This window comes from Mauremys mutica, chromosome 3 (genome assembly GCF_020497125.1).
Source record: "Mauremys mutica isolate MM-2020 ecotype Southern chromosome 3, ASM2049712v1, whole genome shotgun sequence".
In the NCBI taxonomy this organism is placed as follows: domain Eukaryota; kingdom Metazoa; phylum Chordata; order Testudines; family Geoemydidae; genus Mauremys; species Mauremys mutica.
The window spans coordinates 190,724,703-190,751,789 of NC_059074.1; the positions used below are offsets into that span (position 1 = coordinate 190,724,703).

At 45.3% G+C, this 27,087-nt stretch overlaps 1 protein-coding gene across 1 annotated transcript in view; it reads right to left on the reverse strand.

Moving 5' to 3' along the window:
• USP34 (ubiquitin specific peptidase 34) overlaps window positions 1-5,181 on the reverse strand; it is a 307,644-nt gene extending 302,463 nt beyond the window's left edge. The window contains exon 1 of the mRNA XM_045009712.1: window positions 5,024-5,181. Coding sequence (XP_044865647.1) covers window positions 5,024-5,066 — 43 coding nt within the window. The 5' untranslated portion in view covers window positions 5,067-5,181. The remainder of the gene's footprint in view (window positions 1-5,023) is intronic.
• Between the last annotated feature and the right edge of the window lie 21,906 nt (window positions 5,182-27,087).

The following is a 27,087-nucleotide window of genomic DNA, read 5'->3' on the forward strand; positions in this document are numbered from 1 at the left end:
AGAAACAAGCAGCATGGCTCCACTTCTCCCACAGTTGTGCTAACACATTTTTTATATAAAAGTGAGTCCGTTATCCCAACAAATCCACCCCACAATCTTTTGGAAGGTTCTGCACATAGAGACGTGATAATGGTGGACAGGAAACAATTAAATTTGACAGCAACAGATACAGAAAAATGATGTTTTACAGGCCTCTCCAAAACTACAAAGGCTGGCTCTAGACAAGTAAGATCATTAACTTCCAAATTTAATTATAACCATTGAATGACTAGTATTGGAGGTAGCCGTGTTAGTCTGTATCAACAAAAACAATGAGTCCGGTGGTACCTTAAAGACTAACAGATTTATTTGGGCATAAGCTTTTGTGGGTAAAAAAACCTCACTTCTTCAGATGCAAGCATTATATAATGACAAGAGAAGGGAGTACCTCACAAGTGGAGAACCAGTGTTGACAGGGCCAATTCGATGACTAGGAGAGGTGTAGCAGGATTCTGCCTACAACAGTTGCAAAGCAAGTACTCTGTATTTTCAGCACTTTTGCCAACAAAATACTTCCACCCACAACGAGCGGCATTTGCGTTGTTAACAGGAACACTCCTGCCGACAATGCGCTGTTCACGCTGACACTTGTCACAGCGAAACTTTTGTCTTTCCGCGGGGGGGGGGGGGGGGGGGGGAAGGGTTAGCACCTCTGAAGGACAAAAGTTTTGTCACTCAATTGACAGTGTAGATAGCCTTAGTGATATTTTTCCCCATAACAAAAAATTAAACATTACAGGATACTAGAAAAATTTGGGATTTTTGTTCTATTTCATTGTAAGTACAGTTTCACTGTGTTAAAGGTTGACTAAAAGAAGGTTTCACTGCACACAGGATGTAACTAGGACCTCCGCATCCTCCAGGAAGGTCTAGTCCTCATGCATTACTAGATACGTATTATATCCCTTCAAGAGTATCTGATAGAAAGCCAAATCAGCTGTCTTCAGTACCTAAGTTATAAATACTAGCAAAACCCCTGAAGTTAGTTTCAAGTGTTTGATAGGTTTCTAATTTAAAAATGCTTCAGTTTATTTTGTAACAAATTTTGCAGACCATCTGAAAATTCTGAAGGACATGAAGCTGCCTGTAAATATTTTATGATATGCCCATCTGTTTGCTAGTTATTGTGCTGTTTGCAATATGATTACAAGAGGGGGGAGGGGTCACTATCTATGCAGGAAGGGAGACAATTAGTTGATAGCAACTGCTGTGAAGTCTATCCCTGACCCCCTGGTTGGCCACATAAATTGGTTTAAGCAGGTTCAAGAGACAATGCTGGAAACAAAGGATTTTGAAACTGATCAAAGGATAGCCCCTAAAGAACAGGGGGGGGGAGAGAAGCAGAGACTGCAGGGAAGGAAGCCAGATGAAGGCAAGAGGCCAGTTACCTGGAGGGATGCACTCAGATGTGAGAAGAAGTCAAAGGAGCAGCAAGCCCTGACCAGTGACAAGCATAACCAAGAACAGGCCTTTATAATACTTGCCAAATACGAAAGACAGTCACTGGAATTTATAAAAAGTCACTACACCCTGTATGTTCAACTCATATGTTTGTTTTGTTTTTTAAAGATGCATGACTTATAAATATATTCTATTCTTAACTCTTGGAATATTACCATTTTTAGTCTGGTACCCACATGAATCCTTAGGCGTATGCATGTACAACATTTTCTGTTTTCCCCAGACGGTACACATCACAGTACACAACATAGTAGCTGTAAGTGTTATCACATCACATGCTGTAAATGTATACCAACTATGCACATGTTTCTTGGCTCATAAGCTCTTTGAGGCAGGGACCATTTATTTCAAAATGTTTGTACAATGCCTCGCAAAACAGGATGCTACACAGCTAAGTTTGATATGCTTAAAATGTAGTACTTAACCTTTGTATTTTAAAAAATAAATAATTACACTGATCATTACCATTCCTGAGAAACTAAAAAATTTTTTTTAAATTATGGGCCCCAAATATTGCTACATTTATTCAAATTGCATAGTATTTACTCATGTGTAGACCCGCGGACGGGGCAGGTAAACAAACCATCCTGGCCCGCCAGGGGCTTTCCCTACACAAGCGGCGATGCCAGTTTGAGAAACGCTGCTATAGAGGTCATTGCTGGACTGGGGCTCCAATCCTGCAAACACTTATGCACATGGCTTTATCACACTGAAGTCAAACAGGACTACTGTGCTTAAAGATAAGCTTGTACATAAGTATTTGCACTATCATAGCCTAAATTGGTAAAATTCATTGTTCTGTCCTATGAACAAAATAGGGAATTCCCATGTGCTCTCAACAGAGCATCAAGGCTCAGCAGTCTGTTTCTTTGCTGAATCTCCTGTAATACAAACAATGCCAGATAATTACATCAGGAATTTCAAAGTAAATAAAGACAAAAGGCAGAAGTATTTTTGGGGGGAGGTTGTTCTGTATAATAACTGCCCTCTAACAGTGAAGCAAGATGATGCTGTTGAACTTTCAGTTTACATTCCTGAATCTGTCGAGATACTAATTCAGTAGTTTTAGTACAGTTAAAAGGCAATCCCAAATGCTCAGCAGACAGGAAAGAAAATTGCTAGCAGGCTCACACATTTTGGTCATGATCTCATTTTTACAACGATTTTTCATTTTTACTGAAATATAATTTTTAAAATGAGGCATGCAATGATTTTTTTGGTGCACATAAATTAAAAATCCATTTAAATAATGCAAGGGCACTAAAGTAAAGCTATACAAATAAAGATAATAATAAAGCTAGGACTCCCTCTTTAATTCACTCTATTACATTTAGCTTTTCCAGGTAGCTTATATAAAATACTGGTGGTGCAATAATGTCTGAACACAAAATTATATTCAGCCTGATTACAAATGACAACTGTTTCTGTGGGTTTAAGACAGCTTTTTATGTTGTTTGAACAGAGTTTATGGAGGTTAAATGTAAGACAACAGTGAAGCATAACTTTCCCCAAGAAATTAACTACCAAAGTCATCTTTCCTTTTCAAATTTAAGAATAGCAAAATCACATCATTAAAATATACAGAACCTACTACCCTATTTACAGATAAGCCACTGTTAAAAAGAGAAGGCATACATCGAACACTTATCTTTAATTAACAAGCCAATTATTTGAACCCAATTTAAAGATGGTTTCCAAACCAGATTAATTATAGAAATCAAGTAACATTAGGCTTCACACATTGAAATTTATGTTTTATTACAGCCTAAAACATCAACATTCAAACAGACCAATCTTTATTAAATTTATACATTGATGCCATCAGGCCACCACCAAATGAATTCTCTCTTCCAATAAAGTTATCAGACTAATACACCACTGATAACTAAACTAGTCCTACAGTCAATCTGTTAAAGATCAGTTGTTTAAAATAAACTGGCAGATCAAACACACAATCTACATTTTATCAAAATGTACCCTATGCTCCACCCCAAATATTGTACTGGGGGGAGGGATGATAGGATAGCATATGTATGCAGAGTTGTTGTAGCCCTGTTGGTCCCAGATATTAAAGAGACACACAAGGTGGGTGAGGTCATATCTTTTATTGGACCAACTTCTGCTGGTGAGAAAGCAGCTTTCAAGCTTGAACAGAGCTGAAGTTGGTCTAACAAAAGACATTACCTCACCCTCCTTGTGTCTCAGGATACTAATGATTAACATAAGTAAACAATGCGAACAAGCACTGCTCAAAATAAGATGTTAAAATCACAAACTTGACCAAACCAGCTAGTAAAGTGATTTTAACAATCAACAGTTGCCTGAGGTTAATTTGTAATCTGTTTTATTCATGTCTCCAGGCCCCTAGGCCTACTGTCACTTGGGTTTATAACTTAAATATTTTGCAAAAATAGTGATGTTGATCATAGCTAAATAGCAAGTGTTTACAGCAAGAAAAAAGGGGGCACTAAAACACATGTAAACAGAGTGATATGTATCAATGTATTTTAAAACTGAACAACCCATAATCAGGCCTCTCAGGAGTTAAAATGGGAATGAGTCCTAAGGTAGTACTTGTATCATGATCTACCTTTCACTCCATCACAGTAAGATCTGCCTCTAAACTGTATATACATCAATAGCTAAATGGCGTTTATTAAATGTAAACCTTTTCAAACTTGCTTCTAGTCACAGCTTTACACACGGTTGTGTTTATTAAACACCCCAGCACCTCCACACCAAAGGTACTGGATTAAGTTGGTTTATTTATTAAGCACTGCCTACGTACACAACATTACAAAACACGGAAGAGATACTGGGCCTGCCCCCGACAGCTTAGTTGGAACCGGTTCCAGGAGATGCCCAAGGCCTGCTGCACAGGAGGTGAAAGATGCTTTGTACCGGATTCGGCTGGGCTGGAGTGGAGGGCCCCCCCCCCGGGTTGCAAGCGTGCGGGGCCCGAGCCCCCCGCCTTAGGGAACTCCCACTTGTGATGCGGGAACTTTGGAAGGAGGCAAGAGCCAAGTCTCAAGCTCTGAGACACCAGGGAGCTCGCCGGGCCAAGAAACCGTTTCAAAGCCGGGACGGACGGACGGACGCGTGTCAGGGCCGGGTTCCCCCCCCGCCAGCCCGGTCTGAAAACGGCGACACAAGACTGCCGCCCAGCCGAGGACCCCAATACAATGGGTGGGGGGCGGATCATCCGCCTCTCTGCTCCCAGGGAACCTGCCCAGGCCGGGCCTGGCCTGGCCTCCAGCTCTTCGCCCGGCGGCACTAGGCCTTGCTGCGGCTTCCCGGGCCGCGATGGAAGGAGCGGACTGGGCGCCGCCGGGGAGGGCCCGTGGCGGGGGGGCCCGACCTCCCTGCGCTGAGGGGCCCAGGACGGGGAATTATGACCCCGCCCGGGGCCCAGGCGGACGGGTCTCCTCAGCCCAGCCCGCGGCACGGGAGGCCCCGCCGGGCGGGAAGGCCGTTATACCTCCTGCGGGGGGGCCCGGCCGGGCGAGGGGGCGGCCGCACTTACTCTCATTTAACACCTCCAGCAGCTCGGCGCAGCTCTCACACATTGTTCATTAACAGCAGCAGCCGCCGCCGCCGCCTCCTCCCGACCATTGATTGATCCACTCGGTGCTGATTGATGATTGATGGGGGGCCGGGCGGGGGGGGAAGAGGGGCCGGTCTGGGATCCGGGAGGGGGGAGGGGGCGGCTGATCAATGCAAATGAGCCTGTGGCGGCGGCGGCGGCGGCGGGGAGGAGAAGCCGAGTCACTCACTGGCTCCCAGGGACTCCACGCGCCGCCATTTTGCTGTGGGGGAAGGAGGAGGGGGGCAGGGCGCTCGGGCTCAGCTCGGCTATTTCCGACCAGGCAGGGGACGGAGGCGGCCGAGTCCCTGCGCCCTCGCCCCTCCCTCCAGGGCCGGCCCTCTCCCCCTCCCACCCCGGACTGAGCGGCGGGGGGTGGGGCGGAAATCGGGACCGGAAGCGTAAAATGGCGTCGGCTGCGGCGAGGCTGTTCCTCCCCCACCCGAGGGGCTCCCCTCAACTCCCTCTCCCCCGCCCGAGTGCCCTTCATGGCTTCACTGAACTGCGATCTGCCCTGCCTAACGCGCTGTCTGCCTGGAGCCCTTTAGTTTCGTGAGTCTTACTCCTGTAATCGGTGAGAAATGTGACACTTGGAGAAAATTTATTTCTTTAACACTTCCATTAAAAAATGCAAAGTTTGCACTGGAATCTAGGACTGACATCTTGCCTTGGCAGCTACCCGTGTGCAGTCACTTGCCCATATCACATATTCAGCACAGGTCTCTCGACCCTCACATTCATAAACCTGCCATTTAAGACATGAGCTTTCAGATAAAGCTTGCAGTTCTCAGCACCTGAAGACGGCACCTTTAGCCTGAATGTACCTTTACCGAAATGTATATATATTGTTCCAGTATAAGGTATCACGTGTTCTCCTTTGACTGTTCTTTCCCCAAACCCAGTATTTTCTAGATTTTAAAAATTGCCTTTTCATTCGTGTTGTACCACCCCGTGGTGAAGTAGTATATTGTTCTACATAGATTTACATAACTGATTGCCACATAGCATGTGAATAAGAATAGATGCAATGCAAAAGTTGGGATTTTGTTTAAACAAACAAAAACTTGGCCAATATTTTTAAAAGACTATAGTGATTTTGACTGCCTCAGCGATTGAGTGCTCAAATGATGAAAACTTTAAAGGGTCTGATTTCAACACTGTCTGAAACAGTGCAGTGTTAAAGCACACTAGGGTGCTTTTAGTGTGCACTAGCAGGATCTACACAGACCAATTAGCAGGAAACATGTTAGTGCATTCACAACCCCATAATGCACATTGCATGCTGATTTGCTGCTCCGCTAGATATGCCCTGAAGTCCAGAATTACTAGTCACTTGGAAATCTTGTCTACACCTAAACAACAGCAAAGGTGTAAATTCCTCCTCCCACTCCCTGTTCTTTTCAATAAAGTGTTAAGATCAAACCCCAGTTTGTATATTTAAATGCTAAATTTATTAAGCCTAGAGCAAATGCCCTTTAAAAAACAATGGTGGGTCAAATTACTCCATTGTAAGAAATAGGTCAAATTCTATTCTCAGTTACAGCTACTACCCCTGCATATAATCCCCATCGATTTCAATCAACTTTCCTGTTGCTAGTTGTTGTTCAATTACTTGCTGCATAAAGTTAACTAGAACAGCTATAGTCCTCACCAACTATTCCAGAATAGCTCCCTGGGGGGTATAAGAGTGTCTTTTTTCCAGGTTAGTGAATTAAGCTAAACCAGAAAAAAGCACTCTTCTTCCAGAATAAGTGTGTGTTCAAACAGGAAGCTAGTGTTGCATAGCTATTGCACTTGTAAGTTAAGTAAAATGTGAATATCAAGTGTAGTCAGGCACTAAAATACAACATAGGACTACAAGTGAGAAAGGGAGGAAGAATCTGGCTCAAAATAGTGAATCCTAAAAACACCCCTGTGAAATATTATTTTCCCAGTTGCAGATGAGGAAACTGAGACCACAGTAAAGCTTGTAAACTGCATTCAATTAAATAGTTGTAGATTTTTGTATTTTCTGTTAGAAATAGAGGAAGACAAAATAAACTATAAATGCAATATCATAAGTGTAGTCTCAAGCAATGGAAAGTTAAGCAATTGAAGTTAACAACTTTGCACATATGTAATATTTATGTTTTCCTTGTTACAGAGTTAATGTCACATTTAAAAGAAATACAAACATGTTAAGGGATAGACATGCACAGTAAGGTGGCACATCCATTGCTTTAAGAAGTCATGCGGGTCGATGCCACCAATTCCCTCCTACACAGGAGCACGGAGCCAGCAGCAGAGGGGATGGAGGGCGGGTATTGGAATCAAGATAGGGACCAAACGTTTTGAAGAAGCTCCAGTTGGGGTAAGTAACCTTCTTCAAGTGATGGTCCCTATGTGGATTCCAATAGTGGGAGAGTAGCAAGCAGTGTTCAGCACGGAGGTGGGCGCGAGGTCTTAACAGCAGTCAGTGTGTGTAACAGCTCATCCGACAGCAAGTCTGCCAGCACGGCAGGGGCAATGGCATACTGTGTGGCAAAGGTATGGACGGATGACCAAGTGGCCTCACAACAAATGTCCTGTCACAGAATGTCTGTGAGGAAGGCTGACATGATGGCATGAGCCCACGTGGAATGAGCCGTGACCCCTGGTGGGGGACAAATGTGAGAGAGAGTATAGCCGTCAGTAATGCAGCACCAGATCCTGCAGAAAACAGGTTGTGAGGAGAGCACATTGTCTCAAAAGCAGTCAGCAATGGCAATGAAGAGGTGTGGGGAAGTGCAAAAGGGGCGGGTGCATTGAAGATAGAATGTGAGTGCCCTACATACATCCAGGGAGCAGAGCGCACAGTTTCTTGGGGAAGTATGTAGCTTGGGGTAAAAGGTGTGGAGATGTACACATTGAGGTGAAACAAGGATGCCACCTTAGGGAGAAATTTGGGGTGGAGGCGGAGTGAGACCTTGTCTTTGTGAAAGACAGTAAAGAGAGGGTCCGCCATCATGGTTGCCAGTTCACTGATACAATGTGCAGAGGTAATGGCCACAAAGAAGATGACCTTCATGGAAAGGTGGGTGAAGGAGCACATGGCATGGGGTTCAAAGGGCAGCTTAGTGAGGGCAGAGAGGACCAAGTTAAGGTCCCAGGGAGGGGTCGACTTGCAGACCAAGGGAAAGACATTGAGAAGGCCGCAGAGGAAGCAGACGGAGGTTGGGTGAGTGAAGATGGAGAAGCCATCCACCAGAAGGAGGAAGGCACTGAGCGCCGCCAGGTGGACATGAACTGAGGAGTGAGTGAAGCCAGATTGTCTGAGGTGTAGGAAGTAGCTCAGGATGACAGGGATGGAGATGTAGCCACGGTCACGTGACCAAAGGGTGAAGCGGCACCATTTGGCTTCATAGGAAGCTCTGGTGGATGGGTGCTGGTTGTGCGTAAGGATGTTGCAGATGGGAGTAGAACATACCGTGTCTATCCGTAAGCCCCATCCAAATATCAGGCCGTGAAGTGAAGAGGGCGAGATTGGGGTGTTGGATGTGGCCATGGGCCTGTGTCAGGAGATCAGGAAGGCGGATTGGAGAGGAAAAGAAGGTCCGTAAACCAGTTCTGGCAAGGCTAAGCAGGGGCCACAAGGAGGACCATTGCCCAATCCCCAGCATATTTTGAGTGGGACTTGCAGAAGCAGAGAAATGGGTGGGAAGGTATAGCAGAGTTAGGTGGTCCAAGGGAGGAGAGGGGCATCATCTTGCAAGCCTGGGCCTAGGGCTTCCTTAAAAGGTAATAGGTAATAATTGGAGATATATGAATCTCCTAGAACTGGAAAGGACCTTGAAAGGTCATTAAGTCCAGCCCCCTGCCTTCACTAGCAGGACTAATTTTTGCCCCAGATCCCTAAGTGGCCTCCTCAAGGATTGAACTCACAACCCTGGGTTTAGCAGGCCAATGCTCAAACCACTGAGCTATCCCTCCCCCCTTCTTGAAACAGAAGAGAGAGTTTGTGATTGTCCACCCTGGCAAAGAGATCCCAGCGAGGTATGCCCCAATGGCAAAGATGGAGCGGAGCATGGGGTCATGGAGTTTCCACTCGTGGTTGGCATGGAAGGAGCAACTGAGCTGCTTGCACGGAGAAGGTGTACCAATTCCAAAGGAGAACGGCCTCTGCACCGAGGGAGGGGGAACGGGCCCCACCCTGCTTGTTGACATATATGACCATCGCCATGTTGTTGAAGAGCAGTTGGACATAGCAGGAGTGGAGGAGTTGCAGGGGGCGCTCAGCAGGCCAGGCGAATGGTGTGGAGTTTGAGGACATTGATGTGCATTCTTGCTTCCCTGGGCAACCAGAGGCCCTGGGTTATGTGGCCTTCCACATGCACTCCCCAATATGCCAGAGAGGCATCGGTGGTGAGTGGCACCAGAGGTGTGAAAGGGACACCCATTAGGATGAAGGACAGGTTGTACCACCAAGTGAGGGAGGTAAGGACAGAAGTGGGGAGAAGGACTGGTTTGGTGAGAGAGTTCGTCTGTGGGTTGTAAGTCAATCTGAGCCATAATTGAAGGCAGCGCATGTGAAGGCGGCCGAAGAGTGTCACTGCTGTGTAGGCTGTAATATGGCTGAGGAGTGAGAGGCACCGGCAGATGCATGTGCATAGTCGACAGCAAAGCATCGCTATGAGAGCGGTGAAACAGTCTGAGGGTAGGGAGGCTGAGCCGCAACAGAGTCAAGGCGTGCCCCTAGGAAGATGAGGTTGCAAGTAGAAGTAAGTGATTTTATTTCGTTGATGCAGATACCAAGTTTGCCAAGCAAGGCACGCAGGGTTTGGATAGTGGTGAGGAGACGAGTGTGGGAAGGTGCAACAAGGAGCCAGTCATTGAGGTAGGGAAAGAAGGAATGTCCCAGGCAGCGCATATATGCCGCCACTATGGGGGCCAGTGGCGATACCAAAGGCAAGGACTCAGAACTGGTAGTGAGAATCGCCTACCACAAAGTATAGGAATTTGTGGTAGGCAGGATGAATGTCAGTATGAAAACAGGCACCCTTCATATCGAGAACTGAGAACCATGCTACATTGGGAAGACACAGGAGTACCAGGGGAAGCGTGAGCATCTGGAAGCAGAACTGTTGAGCAAGCAGAGGTTCAGAATAGGGCAGATACCACCCCCTTTCTTCGATCTGAGAAAATAGGGGGCGTAAAAGCCACAGCTTTGATAGTGCTGCGGCATGGGCTCTATGGCCTCCCTGCAGAGGAGGGCATCCATTTCCTGTTGGAAGAGGTGGTATTGGGAGGGGAACGAGGGGTGACCATGTGTTGTACAAATATAATAAAACCCAGCAGGATCTTATTAAGAGGGATAAGGCAAAGATGCCACATTTATTGTAAATACCATAACAAAACAAAAGACAATGTTTTCCTACTTGTTTCCATTACTACTTATTCCTTATACACACACACACACACACACACACACAGATATATTCATCCACACAATCATTCATTCAGGTTCTGTATAGATGTTATAGTTACCAGCCTAGATGTTGCTCATGCCAAGTTACTGGCCAGGTACCTTGGTCATGAGGATGGAGCCGAGTCTGTGTCAGATGCATCTGATGCTCCTGGAGGTTGGTATCAGAACCATAGACTCAAAGTCCTCAGTCTTTAGAGTCCAGTTTTATAGGGATTTTTCCCTATGTTAGTTCATAGGAGTTGCCTCATTCTGCTGTTGCTAAATCAATCAGCAGATGGCTGGCTCCATGTTGATAGGTGTTTTGTTTTTCCTTCCTTTGAGGTGTGGTGGGTGGATTCCAGTTTGCCCTCCGGGGGGGGTCATCTGGTAGAGCCCACTTGACACCTTCTTCAGCCGACACTGAATTCTTCAGGCTGGTGACTCCCTAACCATTCAGTCACATACATTCTTTATCTTAATTACATCTATTTCACTGTCTCTTTACTCTTTGGGGTGTTACCAATTTATGTGAGACTCCCTGTCTTTTAACAATCAAAGATAAAGTGAGATGAAAACTTACAGAGGGTGGGGGTCTCTATCTATACACTATAACAGCTACTGTTTTGGCTTACTTAGAGTTAATTAATGTTTAACAAGTTTTATACAAAGTATTTCTTTGAGCAGGCTTCACACAGACACAGCTGGTGGCTTGCAGGTTAGAATCACAAATTTACTTTTAACATAAACCTTTAGTTATGAGGCATCAATTAACAATAAGTCATTTTTCATATAAACCATGTCTAATATAAACCTTCTTTAATATCCCTACACATGAGGAGGGTGGTGAGGAGGGAAGGAAAGAAATGCTTTCCTATTAGGTAGCCCTGGCAGGTGATGTCCAGCACCCATTAGGCTGTGGTAATCTTGCCCCAGCTGCGGGCAAAGAGGGGCAAGGAAGCCTCCAAAGATGACATGGGGTGTAACTGGTGGAGTGGAGGAAGGTTCGCTGTGTGACACTGCACCCCATATTCTTCATAGTAATATTATTATATGATTATATCATAATTATGATGTATTTTATGAAAGATAAGTCATCTGAGGTGTCACTGGAAAAGTTATCATTTGCTGAATATGATTATCCTATTTGTACTGTATGCATGTATCATTTTTGTATCTGAGGTTATAAATACAGATTATGTATCTGGACTTCCAATGTAGTTACACCTGGGTAACGCCCATTAGATAAGATGCTTTCAGTCTACAGAGTGGGTGGGGAATGGCCTATTCATGGTGTGGTGGAAAATTAAGCTGGTCCTGATGGTCTAGGCTTTTACATGCTTGGTCTAGGCCTGCCTTGCAGCTAGCAGGCCCCAAACCTGAGCTAAGCTAAGTGTTGTGTTCCCTGACAGCGGCGGTCAAAGGTTAAGACACCGGGGGCGGGGGGGAGAGGGAAGGGGGTGGAAAAGCCCCGAAACAAGAACAATTTGCTATGTGTCTATTGCTTATGAAATATAATAACCGCTTGTGTGAAGCAATTATCTGAAATGAATTTTTAGATGTCCTCCCCTATCCCAATTGTGTAATTGGCCCCATTGTGTAACTGTACCCTGTAAAGGACAATTGTATAAGAAATACCCCATAAAGTACCGAAAAAGACCTTAACTAAAATTGCACCCATACCAGGCAAGGTTGCGAAAAAACACTGGAAAGTACCAAGAGACCCTAACTCTCTAATTTCTAATAAGGTCACTATTACCCAAGTATGTGTATCTTAATTCCTAATATGGACACCATTACTTAACTGTGTGTAATTTGTTTGCAGTTTTAAGCTTTAAAAGCTCCTGTATGCTTTGCTTTGGGGAAGCAGTTCCAATAGCTGCTGCCCCCAGCGCGTTGGTGTGTTATCAAAAAACAGGCCTCAGGCTGAGACTCTGATCAAAAATGATGTGTAGGTGAATTTTTTCACAACAATGGTAATGGGACATTAGGAAGAACAATAGGCCTTAGGCGAAGCTTATCCCCCACCTGGTGAGCCTTCCTGAGAATGCTACAGGCAGCCTGTAAGTAATAGCTGCTATGACTCTACAAGGACATATGACCAGGCCACATGATGCTGGACTCCATCTTGGGATGTCAGTTTTTTTCCACAAACTGGTCTGGGAACCAAGCTTTGAAACAAAGTTCCCTGCCCTATGCAAAATCTATATAAGGCAGGGAGTGACATCATCTGTGGTTTTGCACTCTCTACACAAGAAGATTCCTGGAAACACCTGAGGACCAAAGACTGAACCGGGGGAAGTGCTGGACACAGGCTAAAGGGATTTCTAGCCTGTGTATGAAACACCTGGGGATTCCAAGCTGCAAAGCAAGCATAGCTCATGCCTTAAGAATATACAAGTCTGCCTGTATCATCAGTTAGGGTGAGAATCTGCTATTAATATCCAATCTATCTGGTATATTAAGTTTCGGTTGTATTTTTGTTTATTTGATAGGTAATCTGCTTTGATCTGTTGCTATCACTTAAAATCTACCTTTTGTAGTTAATAAATTTATTTTCTATTTTAATCCAAACCAGTGAGCTTTGACTGGAGTGCTTGGGAAAATCGCTGCTTGGTTACCACAAGTGTGCATTTTTCTCTTCATATTGAGGGAGCGGTAGGACGGATATTAAACCCATATACTCGCCAGATTTGACCAGGGCCAGACAGTACTGCTCAGGGGTTCTAGGCTGGGAAGCTGGTGGTTAGAAAGCTTGCATGTACGTGCAGCTGGATGTGCCCCTACCTGTGTGAATGCTGGTGAAAGTGCAGGCTGGAAGGCTTTGCAGCTTGTCACAGAAGTAGTGAGAGAGGGAGCCCAAGCTGGTGGGTCAGGGGGCTCGGTAATATCTCAGTTCCAGGTGCACCCCCGGGGGAACCCATCACATGCGGTTCTCTGCAAAGGAGTCAAATGTTTTGTCTGGAGGAACAGTGGATGAACATAAAAGCAGCAGAGGTAGAAGTGGTAGACTGCTGCAGATGGCAGTGGGGTTGCTCAGGCTGGAATTGGGGGTAAGATTGGTACGTTTGTCAGGGGTGGGGATGGAAGGAGGATTGGTTTTGCCTATAAGTTGGGCCAGGGATTGGAGGGTGGCTCGGGAGACTTTAGGGAGTGAAGGGACTTGTCAATCTTGTCACTGAAAAATTTGTGGTTATCAAAGGGAAGGTCTTCAAGGGTAATCTGGACCTTCTTTGGGAAGCCGCTGGATTGTAGCCATAAGTTGTGAAGAAGCACCACTCCAGAGGCTAGCGATTGGGAGGTGGTATCGGTGGCATCCTCTGCAGCTTGAAGCATGACTTTGGAGACCAGTGTGCCTTCATCTATGAGCGACTGAAAGTCCTGTTTGTCTGGGGGAAGGAAGTCGAGGAACTCCGAGTTTGGTATATGAACAGGAAACATACTTGGCCAGGATAGCTTAGTAACTGGCGGTACAGAATTGGAGGCCCACAGAGGAGTAAACCTTACATCCGATAAGGTCAAGTTGTTTGGCTGCCTGGTCAGGGGGGATGGAGCAAAGATGTTGTTGGCAGGCACGCTCCATGGCCATCTGGACCACCAGGGAATTCAGAAACAGGTGTTGGAAAAGAAAGTTTGTATCCTTGGCCGGCACAGAGTAGTGGCATTCAGCCCGCTTTGGAGTAGGTGCACAGGAAGCCAGTATGTGCCAGACCGCCTGTGGAGGCTGAAGGATGGCATTAGGGATGGGTAAGGCAGTATGAGCAGGGCCTGGAGGCTGAAGACTATCCAGGAACTGGTTCATGGGAAGGTTAAGGGCAGTGGCAATATAATGAAAAAGGGCTTGATATTGAGCATGGTTGTCTGGAGGTGAGAGAGAGGGAGGAATGAGTGTGTCATCGGGTGAGGAAGAGGCATCAGTGGAGACCTGCTGGGCCAACAGCTCTGGCGGTGCCAGAGGCATGGGCGGATCGGGCAGAGCAAGGACTTCCAAATGAGCGCCGTAGGCGGTGATGGCACATGGAGAGCGTTGATGGGTAGGAAAACCATGGGTTGGCAAATTGCCCGGAAGCCGGTGGGTAAGGCTGCCATCTGGGGTGGCAATAGGCTGGCGAGAAGGCAGGATCTGCACGAGTCTGAGGATGGGTCCAGCAGAGGTGGAGTTGTTGGAGCAGCAGGAGGCAATGGAAGATGGTCCATCAATAGGAAAGGCTCCTCAGAGGGGTCAGAGGACCGATGGTAGCTGGAGCCAGCAAATGGCAGCATCAGCTCTGCCGTATCAGTCAAGGGGGACAGGTGTCCTAGTGTTCACAGAACTGGGTGGGAGAGACCGAATGGTCCCAATGGAGTGGATGGTGATCGAGGCAAGGGCTGGGGACCAGTCACCAGGGCCAAAGTTGACGTCGTCAGAGCACAGTGCCTGGACTTATGCTTTGAGCGAGATTTCAGGCATAGCTCAGGGAGGAAACACTGCGCTTGTGGGCGGTCCCCGTTGGGGGAGCCACCTTTGTGCCCATGTATGCTTCTTATGCACACGATGCTGCTTGGGCAGATGCGGCAGTGCTGCCAGTGCCGGGCAGGACGGGATGGGAGGGGACTGGCCGCTGGGGTGGATCAGTGGTCCGACGGATCCATCGGTGCTTGATCCTGTAGCACACGAGGGCACATTGTCTCTTCCATCAGGAACTTACGGCAGCAAAACTCATGAGCTTCCTGGGTTCAGAGTGGGAAGGAGTGGCAGATAGAGCAGCATGCAGTGACATGAGCTTCACTGAGGCAACAGAGGCAGCATTGATGCTCGTTGCTCACAGAGAACGAGCCAGGGCAAAGAAGCACAGTACCTAAACCTGGCTTGCCTGGGCATAATCCCAGGAAGAGGAAGAGTCCTGCCAAGGGGAAAGGCTTTGATTCCAATTCCAAATCTAACAAACGGACTACTAACAAGCTGAGGGATGGGAAAAAACGAGGACAGACAACTATACTATGAAGAACTATATACAGCAATAACAGGAGAAGTGCAGCCCTGAAAGCAAGCTAAGACCACCGAGGAACAGGGGTTTCAACTCTGGCCATGAGGCGATAAGAAGGAACTGGAATGGTGTCGACCTGCACGGCTTCTTAAAACCTTGGACGCACCATGCAGTCAATGCACAACGCATGTGTGGGTCAACGGACACGACTATGAACTATTCCAGCTCTGGTACACGGCGCACATGCATACCCGCAATTGGAATCCACATAGGGACCATCCCTTGAAGGAGAACTTGAGTTCTCTAAAAAAAAAAAAAAAAAATCAAGCCTTTACTTTATCAAAGTCTTTCTTCATGGTAAAAAAAATAAGTTTATCAAAGGACACCATTGCTCTGAATAGTCTTCTTTGAAAGTTTGAGAGCCGTAAGGTTGAATGAGCAGCACATACTGTTATAAAAGGGCACGACTCTCCTGGGCTTGAATGAAGGTACCAATCCTGCCTTTTTTAAGCTGTTACTTCCCAAGCTGCAGCCCTGACACTGTCATAGGGTTTTATGTTATCTAAATAAAATACACTTCTCATTTGCCCTGTGCTTTGTCAGTGCATTCTGAAGTGGTATGGAATTCTTCCAGCTTGACCTAAGAATGGACACTATATCAGTCTACTAGCTAACATTACTAGAGTAGATCAGCTACTAAATTCCTTCCCTTATAGCATCCCATCTCCTGGGCTCATTACAGAGGAACACATAATTGTGAACGCATATCTATAGCATCTGCCTTCTGATTTTCTTAAGGGGGATGCTACATTACTGTGTGAATTCTCTTTGCAAAGTAAGTGATACATGCCACCTTCTGAACAGGATCATACTCTCCATCTGCAGCAACATGATAATATCCATTATTCCTTACACTGTGAAAATTAAAGAGGGAAGTCAGAACCACACAAAAAGCAATTCACGGAGTACTCTACAGCCAGTTCTTCTATCTTACCCACAGAATAAAAGCATTATATCTCCCAGACGATAGCCTATTGCTGATCCATCTCCTGAAACTGTAATCTTTTTTTCCCCACAGCCACCTCAGACAGCATTGAATGACTAAGAGGGCATGTGATATATGGTGAGGTGGTAATGAACTGCATTGATAGATGGTGCCAAATTTTCAAAACTAAGTGCAATAGATGCAACTGCAAAAATCTCTGTGCACTTGTTTCACCTGCAAAATCCTGAATCTTTGTATTAGGTCTTAATCTGGTCATCATCAGAAAAAATACCACTATTATGTGGCACTCTTGGATCTCAGGGATTCAGTGGGAGTGTCTATCCTGCAATGTAAGCCCATGCTTGAGCCCAGGTTTAAGGCTAACTCAGGGCGGAGACCTAGGGCTGGAGGGTCTGAGCTCAAGTCAAGCCAGGATCTAGGGTCTGAGCCCTATTGTTTTGCAGTGTAGACACAGCTCCACTTGACTGAGGTTCCAGGATTCAGCTGGAAGTATCCCACAATTTTGTGGGACAACTTCCTTAGTCCTCGCTATCCCAACAATTAGTAATCCACTATATTGAAAACAGAAGCCACCCCCCCTTTGCAAAGGGTAGCAGCTCAGGTCAGCATAAGACCAGCCATACTGGGTCAGACCAAAGATCCATCTAGCCCAGTATCCCATCTTCCAACAGTGGCCAATGCCAGGTGCCCCAGAGGGAATGAACAGAACAGGTAATCATCAAGTGATCCATTCCCTGTCGCTCATTTCCAGCTTCTGGCAAACAAAGGCTAGGGACACCATCCCTGCTGATCCTAGCTAGTACCATTGATGGACCATTAATTTATCTAGTTATTTTTTAACCCTGTTATAGTCTTGGCCTTCACAGCATCCTTGAGCAAATTGTTCCACAGGTTGACTGTGCGTTGTGTGAAGAAATACTTCCTTTTGTTTGTTTTAAACCTGATGCCTATTAATTTCATTTGGTGACCCCCCTTGTTCTTGTGTTATGAGGAGTAAATAACACTTCCTTATTTACTTTTTTGATACCAGTCATGATTTTATAGACCTCAATCATATCCCCCCTTAGTCGTCTCTTTTCCAAGCTGAAAAGTCACAGTCTTATTAATCTCTCCTCATCCGGAAGCTGTTCCATACCCCTAATCATTTCTGTTGTCCTTTTCTGAACCTTTTCCAATTTCAATATATCTTTTTTGAGATGGGGCGACCACATCTGCACACAGAATTCAAGATGTGGGCGTACCATAGATTTCTATAGAGTAGGGCTGTCAATTAATCGCAGTTAACTCTCACGATTAACTCAAACAAATTAATCACCATTAAACAAAATTAAGGGTGATTAATTGCAGTTTTAATTGCACTGTTAAACAATAGAATACCAATTAAAATGTATTAAATATTTTGGATGTTTTTCTACGTTTTCAAATATATTGATTTCAATTACACCACAGAATACAAAGTGTACAGTGTTCACTTTATATTTTTATTACAAATATTTGCACTGTAAAATAGTATTTTTCAATCCACCTCATACAAGTACCATAGTGTAATCTCTTTATTGTGAAAGCACAACTTACAAATTTAGATTTTTTTGTTACATAACTGCACTCAAAAATAAAATAAAGTAAAACTTTAGAGCCAACAAGTCCACTCAGTCCTACTTCTTGTGCAGCCAATTGCTAAGAGAAACAAGTTTGTTTACATTTACAGGAGATAATGCTGCCTGCTTATTATTTACAATGTCACCTGAAAGTGAGAACAGACATTTGCATGCCACTTTTGTAGCTGGAATTGCAAGGTATTTACATGCCAGATATGCAAAACATTCATATGGCCCTTCATGCTTTGGCCACCATTTCAGAGGACATGCTGATGCCACTCATTAAAAAAAAGCGTTAATAAAATTTGTGACTGAACTCCTTGGGGGAGAATTGTAAGTCTCATCCTCTGTGTTTTACCCGCATTCTGCCATATATTTCACGTTATAGCAGTCTGGGATGATGATCCAGCATGTTGTTTGTTTTAAGAACATTTTCACTGCAGATTTGACAAAACACAAAGAAGGTACCAATGTGAGATTTCTAAAGATAGCTACACTATTCAACCCAACATTTAAGAATCTGAAGTGCCGTCCAAAATCTGAGAGGGATGAGGTGTGGAGCATGCTTTCAGATGTCTTAAAAGAGCAACACTCGAAGCGGAAATTACAGAACCCAAACCACCAAAAAAGAAAAGCAACCTTCTGCTGGTGACATCTGACTCAAATGATGAAAATGAACATGCATGGTTCTGCACTGCTTTGGATCGTTATCGAGCAGAACCCATCATCAGCATAGATGCATGTCCTCTGGAATGGAGATTGAAGCATGAAGGGACATATGAATCTTTAGCACATCTGGCACATAAATATCTTGCAATACTGGCTTCAACAGTGCGACACAAACACCTGTTCTCACTTTCAGGTGACATTGTAAACAAGAAGTGGGTAGCATTATCTCCTGCAAATAAAACAAACTTGGTTGTCTGAATGATCGGCTGAATGAGAAGTAGGATTGAGTGGACTTGCAGGTGCTAAAATTGTACACAGTTTTATTTTTGAATGCAGTTTTTTTGTGCATAATTCTATATTTGTTAGTTCAACTTTCATGATAAAGAAATTGCACTACAGTACTTGTATTATGTGAATAGAAAAATACTGTTTTGTTTTTTTACAGTGCAAATACTTGTAATCTAAACAAAGTGAGCAGTGTACACTTTGTATTGTGTTGTAATTGAAATCAATATATTTGAAAATGTTGAAAACATCAAAAAATGTACATAAATGGTATTTTTGTTTTTTAAATTGCACGATTAATCACAATTTTTTTAATTGTGCAATTAATCACGATTAATTTTTAAAATTGCTTCACAAGCCTAATATAGAGGCAATATGATATTTTCTATCTTATCTATCCCTTTCTTAATAATTCCCAGTGTGGATGTTTTCAGAGAACTATCCAGAATGACTCCAAGATCTCTTTCTTGAGTGGCAAAAGCTAATTTAGACCCCATCATTTTATATGTATAGTTGGGATTGTGTTTTCCAATGTGTATTATTTTGCATTTATCAACATTGAATTTCATCTGCCATTTTCTTGCCCAGTTTTGTGAGATCTTTTTGTAGCTCTTCGCAGTCTGCCTGGGACTTAACTATCTTGAGTAGTTTTGTATCATCTGCAAATTTTGCCACCTCACTGTTTACCCCTTTTTCCAGATCGTTTATGAATATGTTGAACAGGACTGGTCCCAGTGCAGACCCCTGGGGAACACCACTATTTACCTCTCTCCTTCTGAAAACTGACCATTTATTTCTACCCTTTGTTTCCTATCTTTTAACCAGTTACCAGTCCATGAGAGGACCTTCCCTCTTATCCCATGACAGCTCACTTTAAGAGCCTTTGGTGAGGGATCTTGTCAAAGGCTTTCTGTAAATTTAAATACACTATATACACCAAATCCCCCTTGTCCACATGCTTATTTACCCCCTCAAAGAAATCTAGTAGATTGGTGAGGCTTGATTTCCTTTTACAAAAAACATGTTGACTCTTCCCCAACAAATTATGTTAATCTATGTGTCTGACAATTTTGTTCTTTACTATAGTTTCAACCAGTTTGCCTGGCACTGAATTCAGGTTTATTGGGCTGTAATTACCAGGATCACCTCTGGAGCCCTTTTTAAAAATTGGCATCACATTAGCTATCCTTCAGTCATTTGGTACAGAAGCTGGTTTAAATAATAGGTCACAAACTACAATTAGTAATTCTGCAATTTCACATTTGAATTCCTTCAGAAGTCTTGGGTGAATACCATTTGGTCCTGGTGACTTATTACTGTTTAGTTTATCAATTTGTTCCAACATCACCTCTAATGACAGCATTAACCCATTCTCTTCTTATCACAATCTGCAAGCACACTATCAGACAGGCTCCTGGTTTTGCAAAAGAGAGCAAACCTATCAAGCTTGTTGCAAAACAAGCTGTTTCCTGGTAATGTGCAGGGCATGCAGTAAAGTTTTCCCTACAGTGCACCATGGTCTTAGGGCTAGAGCAGCCACCTTTCAGGGCGGGGGGAGGCCCCCTAGGGACTCTGGGATAGCGTTACTTTGACTTGGGTCTGCACACTGCAGTGTGGATGCCATAGCCCTAGGTTCAAGCATGGGTCAGAAAATTCTTGCCCTAGGGTTAAAATACAATGTAGATACTCAAGCCCAGTGTTCCCTAACATGGGTCACCTGACTTGAGTCCCACTAACCCTGGGCTTATGTTGCAGTGTAGACATATCCAATGTCTACAATGGTGTTTGGTAGGTCCAAATCCCAGTCTTGCACATGACCCTCTATAATGGGTCGTTTTTAGTGCACATAATTGTGTGTTGCATCAGACACTGGCTGATTCAACCAAGGCAGTACTTCTGATAAACTGGTATAGTTATCCAGAAAGGATGGAATCCATTGCAGTGGAGAATCCTTGATTTCACTAAAAGGAAACCTATACAGAAAAATCTCCCTTTTTGTATCTCAGCCCTGGTAAAAGTTAAAGTTATTTGTGAAAGACGAGAGCTGGCTAAAATGCTCATCACCAGTTTAAATTATATATATATTTTTGAAGGGCCAGATAGGATAGATTTTTTCAGTCTGCTCAGTGCATGTAAATGTAAGTGGTTCCCACCCCTCCATTTACATTTCAAAACTAAATCCATCCGCCTCTTGCAATTATACTCAATGACTCAAACACGGTATTTGCATTTTTAACCATTTGCTTTATAAGCCTTATGTTTCAACCAACACAATTAGACTTTTAAGTCAACATCTTGTGAAGACGAAAAGTCACAACATTTGACTTTCCCTAGATTAGAGAGAATAAACTGGAAGTAATTTCTAGTGATGTATATTAGGACACACATTTAACATGTTTTATAACAATAGGTAACACATGTACAGCTGAGTGTTACTAAGGCTTTGGCTACACTTACACTTCAAAGCGCTGCCGCGGCTGCACTTTGAAGCGCTAAGTGTAGTCAAAGCACCAGCGCTGGGAGAAAGCTCTCCCAGCGCTGTCCGTACTCCACCTCCCTGTGGGGAATAACGGACAGCGCTGGGAGCGCGGCTCCCAGCGCTGGGGCTTTGACTACACTGGCGCTTTGTAGCGCCGCAATTTGCAGCGCTGCAGAGGGTGTGTTTTCACACCCTGCTGCAGCGCTGCAAATTTGTAAGTGTAGCCAAGCCCTAAGAGTTTACAATGAAGATGATGTCTAACTGGCTTTTCAACATTTCAGTCAGTGATTTACTCTCCTTTGTGTGCTATATTGAACAGAAATGCACGAATGCTATTAACTACCGTGCGGTGTGGTAAGAATCATAGTGTGTATACTGAAAGATCCTGGGGCCCCACATGAGTCTCTGGCCAGGTCTGCTATACTGGCAAATATTTCTAATGTAATGTCAAGATGAGGGACTGATTTTTTTGCCACATTTCTGTACTGACAAAAGCCCTACTGTACATCATCCCTCTTGTGTTGGGTGGAGATGGAGCTGGTGCTTTGGTGTCTGGCCCTGAATGAGAGGATCATCAAGTGGCAACAATACCTGAATAGTCTCACCCTGGTGGGACAATGGAGGTTATTGGCAAATCCATCAACTTTTAATGACTCTCTGTCAGCACTTCCACTCAAGGGCTGAACCATAGTAAACCTTAGCATAAGGTATCGCAGACTGATTTTTTTTTAAAAGAGATGTCTTTCTAAGCCAGGGGGAGACGCTGTCACCAGAATGAGAAAACTGAACAGGAGATGGGGCAGGAAGGGCCTGGACACCAAGAAGAATGCTGATTAGAACCAAAAAGGCTCTCAGGAATGGTGAGGAAACTGAGGGTATCTTTACAGTCTGATAAAAGATCTACAGCTGAGTTATTGGTGGCTTAGGTTAGCTGTCTTAGGCTCATAGTGCTCAAGCTGTGGGGCTATAAAATGGCAGTATACACATTCGGGCTCAGGCTGGAGCCTTAGCTCTGATATCACATGAGAGGGGAAGGTCCCAGAGCCCAGGCTGCAACCTGAGCCCAAATCTCTACACTGCAGTTTTTAGCCCTGCAAGACCAAGTCAGCTGAGAGGTGGTGTCATAAGAACGACCATACTTGTCAGACCAATGGTCCATCTATTCCAGTATCCTGTCTTCTGACAGTGACTGATGCCAGGTGCCCCAGAGTGAATGAACAGAACAGATAATCATCAACTGATCCTCCCGTCGCCCATTCCCAGCTTCTGGCAAACAAAGGCTACACCACCATCCCTGGGTTTTTATGGGAGAGTAGCTATCACCTCAGGCAGGCAAGTGCATACAGGTAGTTTTGTTTTTTTGCTTAGATCAGTAACTTTCTTATACTTTTCATCAGTAAAGTGTGTGTAGTTAAGAAACTCCTTTGCAAAACCTGTGCTCTGATAGAAGTCATATGGTCTCTGAAGAGTTAAACTGTAAACTAAAGTGCCCTCGAGGGTGCTCTGGCTAGAGTGTACGTAAGCTACCGAGGAGACTTCAGTACTGGTCTTCAGGTCTAGGCAAGCTGGGCCATGGGGACCCCACAGCCCAAGAAGGTATACAAGACAGAGTCTGCATCCCAGGAATGCGCCTGAGAGGCCAGACCTAGAGACACTGTCTGGACACCACTTTGACACTCATGGGGGCCAAGTATATGGAATCTAAAGATTGGGTCCAATGCAGCAGACTTGTGACAGTCCGCAGGAGGGAACTCAACCAAGGCTGTAACCCCAGCATAGGCTGCATCTACCTTAGGAGCCAAGTTCCCTCTAAGCTGCATGGCTGGCTATCAAGGACCACGCAGGCAGAGAGAGGCGCTTTTCCCTCGGCCCAGCCCCGCTGGAGCTGCCGTGACTGTGGAGAGGCACCCCTCCCCCAGCCCAGCCCAGCCCTACCCCACCAGAGCTACCACGGCCGGGGAGAGGCACCCCAGCCCCGAGCTGCTGCAGCTAGAGAGGGCTAGGGGGAATCCTCTCCTTCGGCTGCAGCCCCTGGGGAGTCCTCTCCCCCAGCCCGAGCCCTCACCCCAATCCTCTGCCCTAGCCCCTTCTGCACCCCAATCCCCTCATCCCTAGCCCCACCTCAGACCCCGCACCCTCAGCCAGAGCCCTCACCCCTCCTGCACACCAACCCTCTGCCCCAGCCCTGAGCCTCCTCCTACGGCAAGCCCCTCAGCCCCAACCCCACCACATATCACCTCTATATTGGTGCACATAAAATTTGTTCTGCATACAGCTGTAAAAAGTTAAAGGGAACACTAGTTAGGAGGGTTTGCTGGTATAGATATGTTGGGAAACTTGTTCTAATGTAGACTAGGCTTCCCCTACTGAGAGTTAAAAACCCTATTCATAGGTCTCAATTTTGGGGAATAGACCTAGAGAGACCACCACACACATTATATATAAACATTAGTTATATGTGTGGCTTATCAAGGAATCTCCTTGCTAGCGCTCCCCAAAATCCTCAGGTCAGCCCTCTGAATGGTGGTATGGTCATGGTAGGCAGGAATGTTTTACAGGAAGGTGGATGGATAATAAATATTGTTTTGCAGGCCCAGCCAAAAATGCCAAGTCTGGATTTGGTGTTCAGCTTTCACAGAAATACTAACAGACAAAACAAAATCTTACTTCATTAGACACTGACAATGATACCAAGTTCTACCTAAATGAAACAGGTTATATATGCAGCACTACTAACAAAATGTGTGAAAAGTAGACTTCAATCCACACACTTGTTATCAGCACATTTTCTTAACTGAAGCCAGTTACTATGGCTTCTGTAGAATGTAGCTTCCCGCCCTGCCCCACCCTCAGGCTAAGTTCATCAATACCTACTCGAAGTCTTTAATGAATCAAGAAAGATTTCGGATTTGTGATAATACAAGTAGAACATGAATAGTCAGAAAGCTTCAAGTATGCCAACTAAATTTACACACAGATTTGCCTAAGAAAACTGAAACAAGTTGATAGTAGTAGTTTGAGGCAATGGCATTTAAAAAAATACTTACAGGGTGGTCAGATTTTTCAGGTGAAAAAAAATCAGGCCCCTTGTCATGGTGTAGGAGAGCTCACCGGTGATGATTTTACCAGAGTCAGGACAGCGTGCACAGGAAATTTTTGGCATGTAGGAGGTGGCAGGGAAGAAAAAGCTTCTCATTCCTCCCACTTTTCATCCTTTTTCCTCACTCACCCCTCTTCTCCATCTTGCTTTAATTTTCTCTGTGGTTCTGCTGCCCTTCTATTCTCACCCTTGTATCTCTCTCTCACTCTTGCTGACATATCTTCCATCACGTCCATTTTCAATCCTGCCTCCCCCATGCTCTTTGTTTCTCCTGTCACAATCCAGTGATCACCTGTGGTGCAAGGGAGATAAGCAGAGGCATTTCCAGCAGTCCCATAGTGCTGCATATGGCAGCAGTGCAGCTGAGCAATGAGCTCCAGGCTCACCGGTTGCAACAGTGCCTCCAGTATCAAGTTCCAAATGGATCCAGAAGAGGGCTAGTGTGAGAAGGATGGTCATCAGGAGACTGCATGGCAGCACTAGTATATCCCAAAACCTGGGGATGGCCCATAAGGTGCACATGCACTCACCCAACATGCTGTCAGTTTCACCAGATTCCATCAGGTAGCCAGGCTCCTAGGGTTATGCTGGGACCAAACACTGCTTTCTAAAATAATGCTAAGACAGATCCTGAAAACTGTTCTTCAAGATGTGTTGCACATGTCCATTCCAATGTAGGTGTGTCGCACCCCAAGCACAGATGATAGGTTAGCTCTATCGCCTTCTGTGCCACGCACTCATAGTGTTGGTATAAAGGGCCCTGCTGACCCTGTGCCCCCTCAGTTCCTTCTTACTAGCTGACTCCAACAAGAGGAGAAGGGGGGTGGGTTTTGGAATGAACATGTGCAACACATCTCAAAGAACATCAGTTTCAGAAAGGTTACTAACTGTTTTTTCCCCCTGGAGTGCTTGCACATTTCAGTTCCAATGTAGGTGACTCTCAAGCAGTTGCATAGGAGGTGGGCTCGGAGTTCATGAACAAGCTGACAGCAAAACAGCTCGGCTGAAGCCAGCATCGTCTCTGGCCTGCTGAGTGATAGCATAATGTGTTGAGAACATGTGCATTGGAGACCAGGTTGCCATTCTGCAGATGTCTTGAATGGGGACTTGCACTAGGAAAGAGGCCAAGGAGGCCTGCGATTTTGTAGAATGAGTGGTCAGGTTCACTGGAGGCGGAAAGCCAGCCTGCTCATATCATGTGTGAATGCACGATGTAATCCAGGAGATTCTCTGGGCAGAGGTAAGACAGTTAGTTACCTACCTTTCATAACTGCTGTTCTTCGAGATGTGTTGCTCATGTCCATTCCATTCTAGACATGCCGCTGGGCCTACTTCCTCTGTTCCTTCTTGCTGACAACTCTGACAAAAAGGCAGCAGGGTGGGTAATGGAATGGACATGAGGAACACATCTCAAAGAACAACAGTTATGAAAGGTAAGTAACTGTCTTTTCTTCAAGTGCTTGCTCACGTCAATTCCATTCTAAGTGACTCACAAGCAGGATCAGCGGAGGTAGGCTCGGAGTTCACAGCCTCACAGCTTGCAGCACTGTTCTGCCAAAGCCATCATCGTCTCAAGCCTCCTTGGTCAGCGCGTAGTGCAATGCAAACGTGTGGACAGACAACCAGGTTGTGGCCCGACAGATCTCATGGATTGGCACCTGCGCCAGGAAGGCAGCTGACGATACCTGGGCCCTAGTTGAATGAGCTGTCATGATCGCTGGCGGGAGCACCTTCACCAGCTCATAGCAGCAGCGGATGCAGGCTGTGATCCAAGGTGAGATTCTCTGGGCTGACACTGGGCAACCTTTCATCCTGTCCGCAACAGCAACAACCAACTGTGTTGATTTACAGAATGGCTTTGTTCTATCAATGTAGGCCAGTGCTCATCTGACATCCAGGATACGCTGCCTGCGCTCATCATCCTTCGCATGAGGCTTTGGACAAAGGACTGGTAAGTAAATGTTTTGAACCAGTGTGGAACTGGGAGACAACCTGGAACTTGTCCTTATGGAAGACTGTATATGGCGGCTCTGACGTGAGCACCCTGATTTTGGACACCCTATGGGCCAAAGTTATAGCGACCATGAAGACGACCTTCCAGGAGAGAAGCAGAAAGCCAAGGATTTAACAGGGGACTGATGAGCCTGTACAGCACAAGATTCAGGTCCCAAGGGGGCACCAGGTCTTGGACATGCGGGTAAAGGTGCTCCAAACCCTTCAGGAAGTACCCATTCATGGGATGGGTGAAGACCGACTGGCCCTGAAGCGTAGGGTGGAACACCAAAATGGCCACTAGGTGTACTGCCATTTGCAGGGAGCATCTGGCCACCACTGTACCCTACTCCACCAGAGTGCCAAACTCTTGGGCCAAACCCTGAGGGAGGGATTCCTGGAACTTTTTGAGACCATCACAGAAATTAAAATTGTACAGGCCCAGCAGGACCTGATGGTTTGCCACCTGAAATTGTAGGCTGGCGGTAG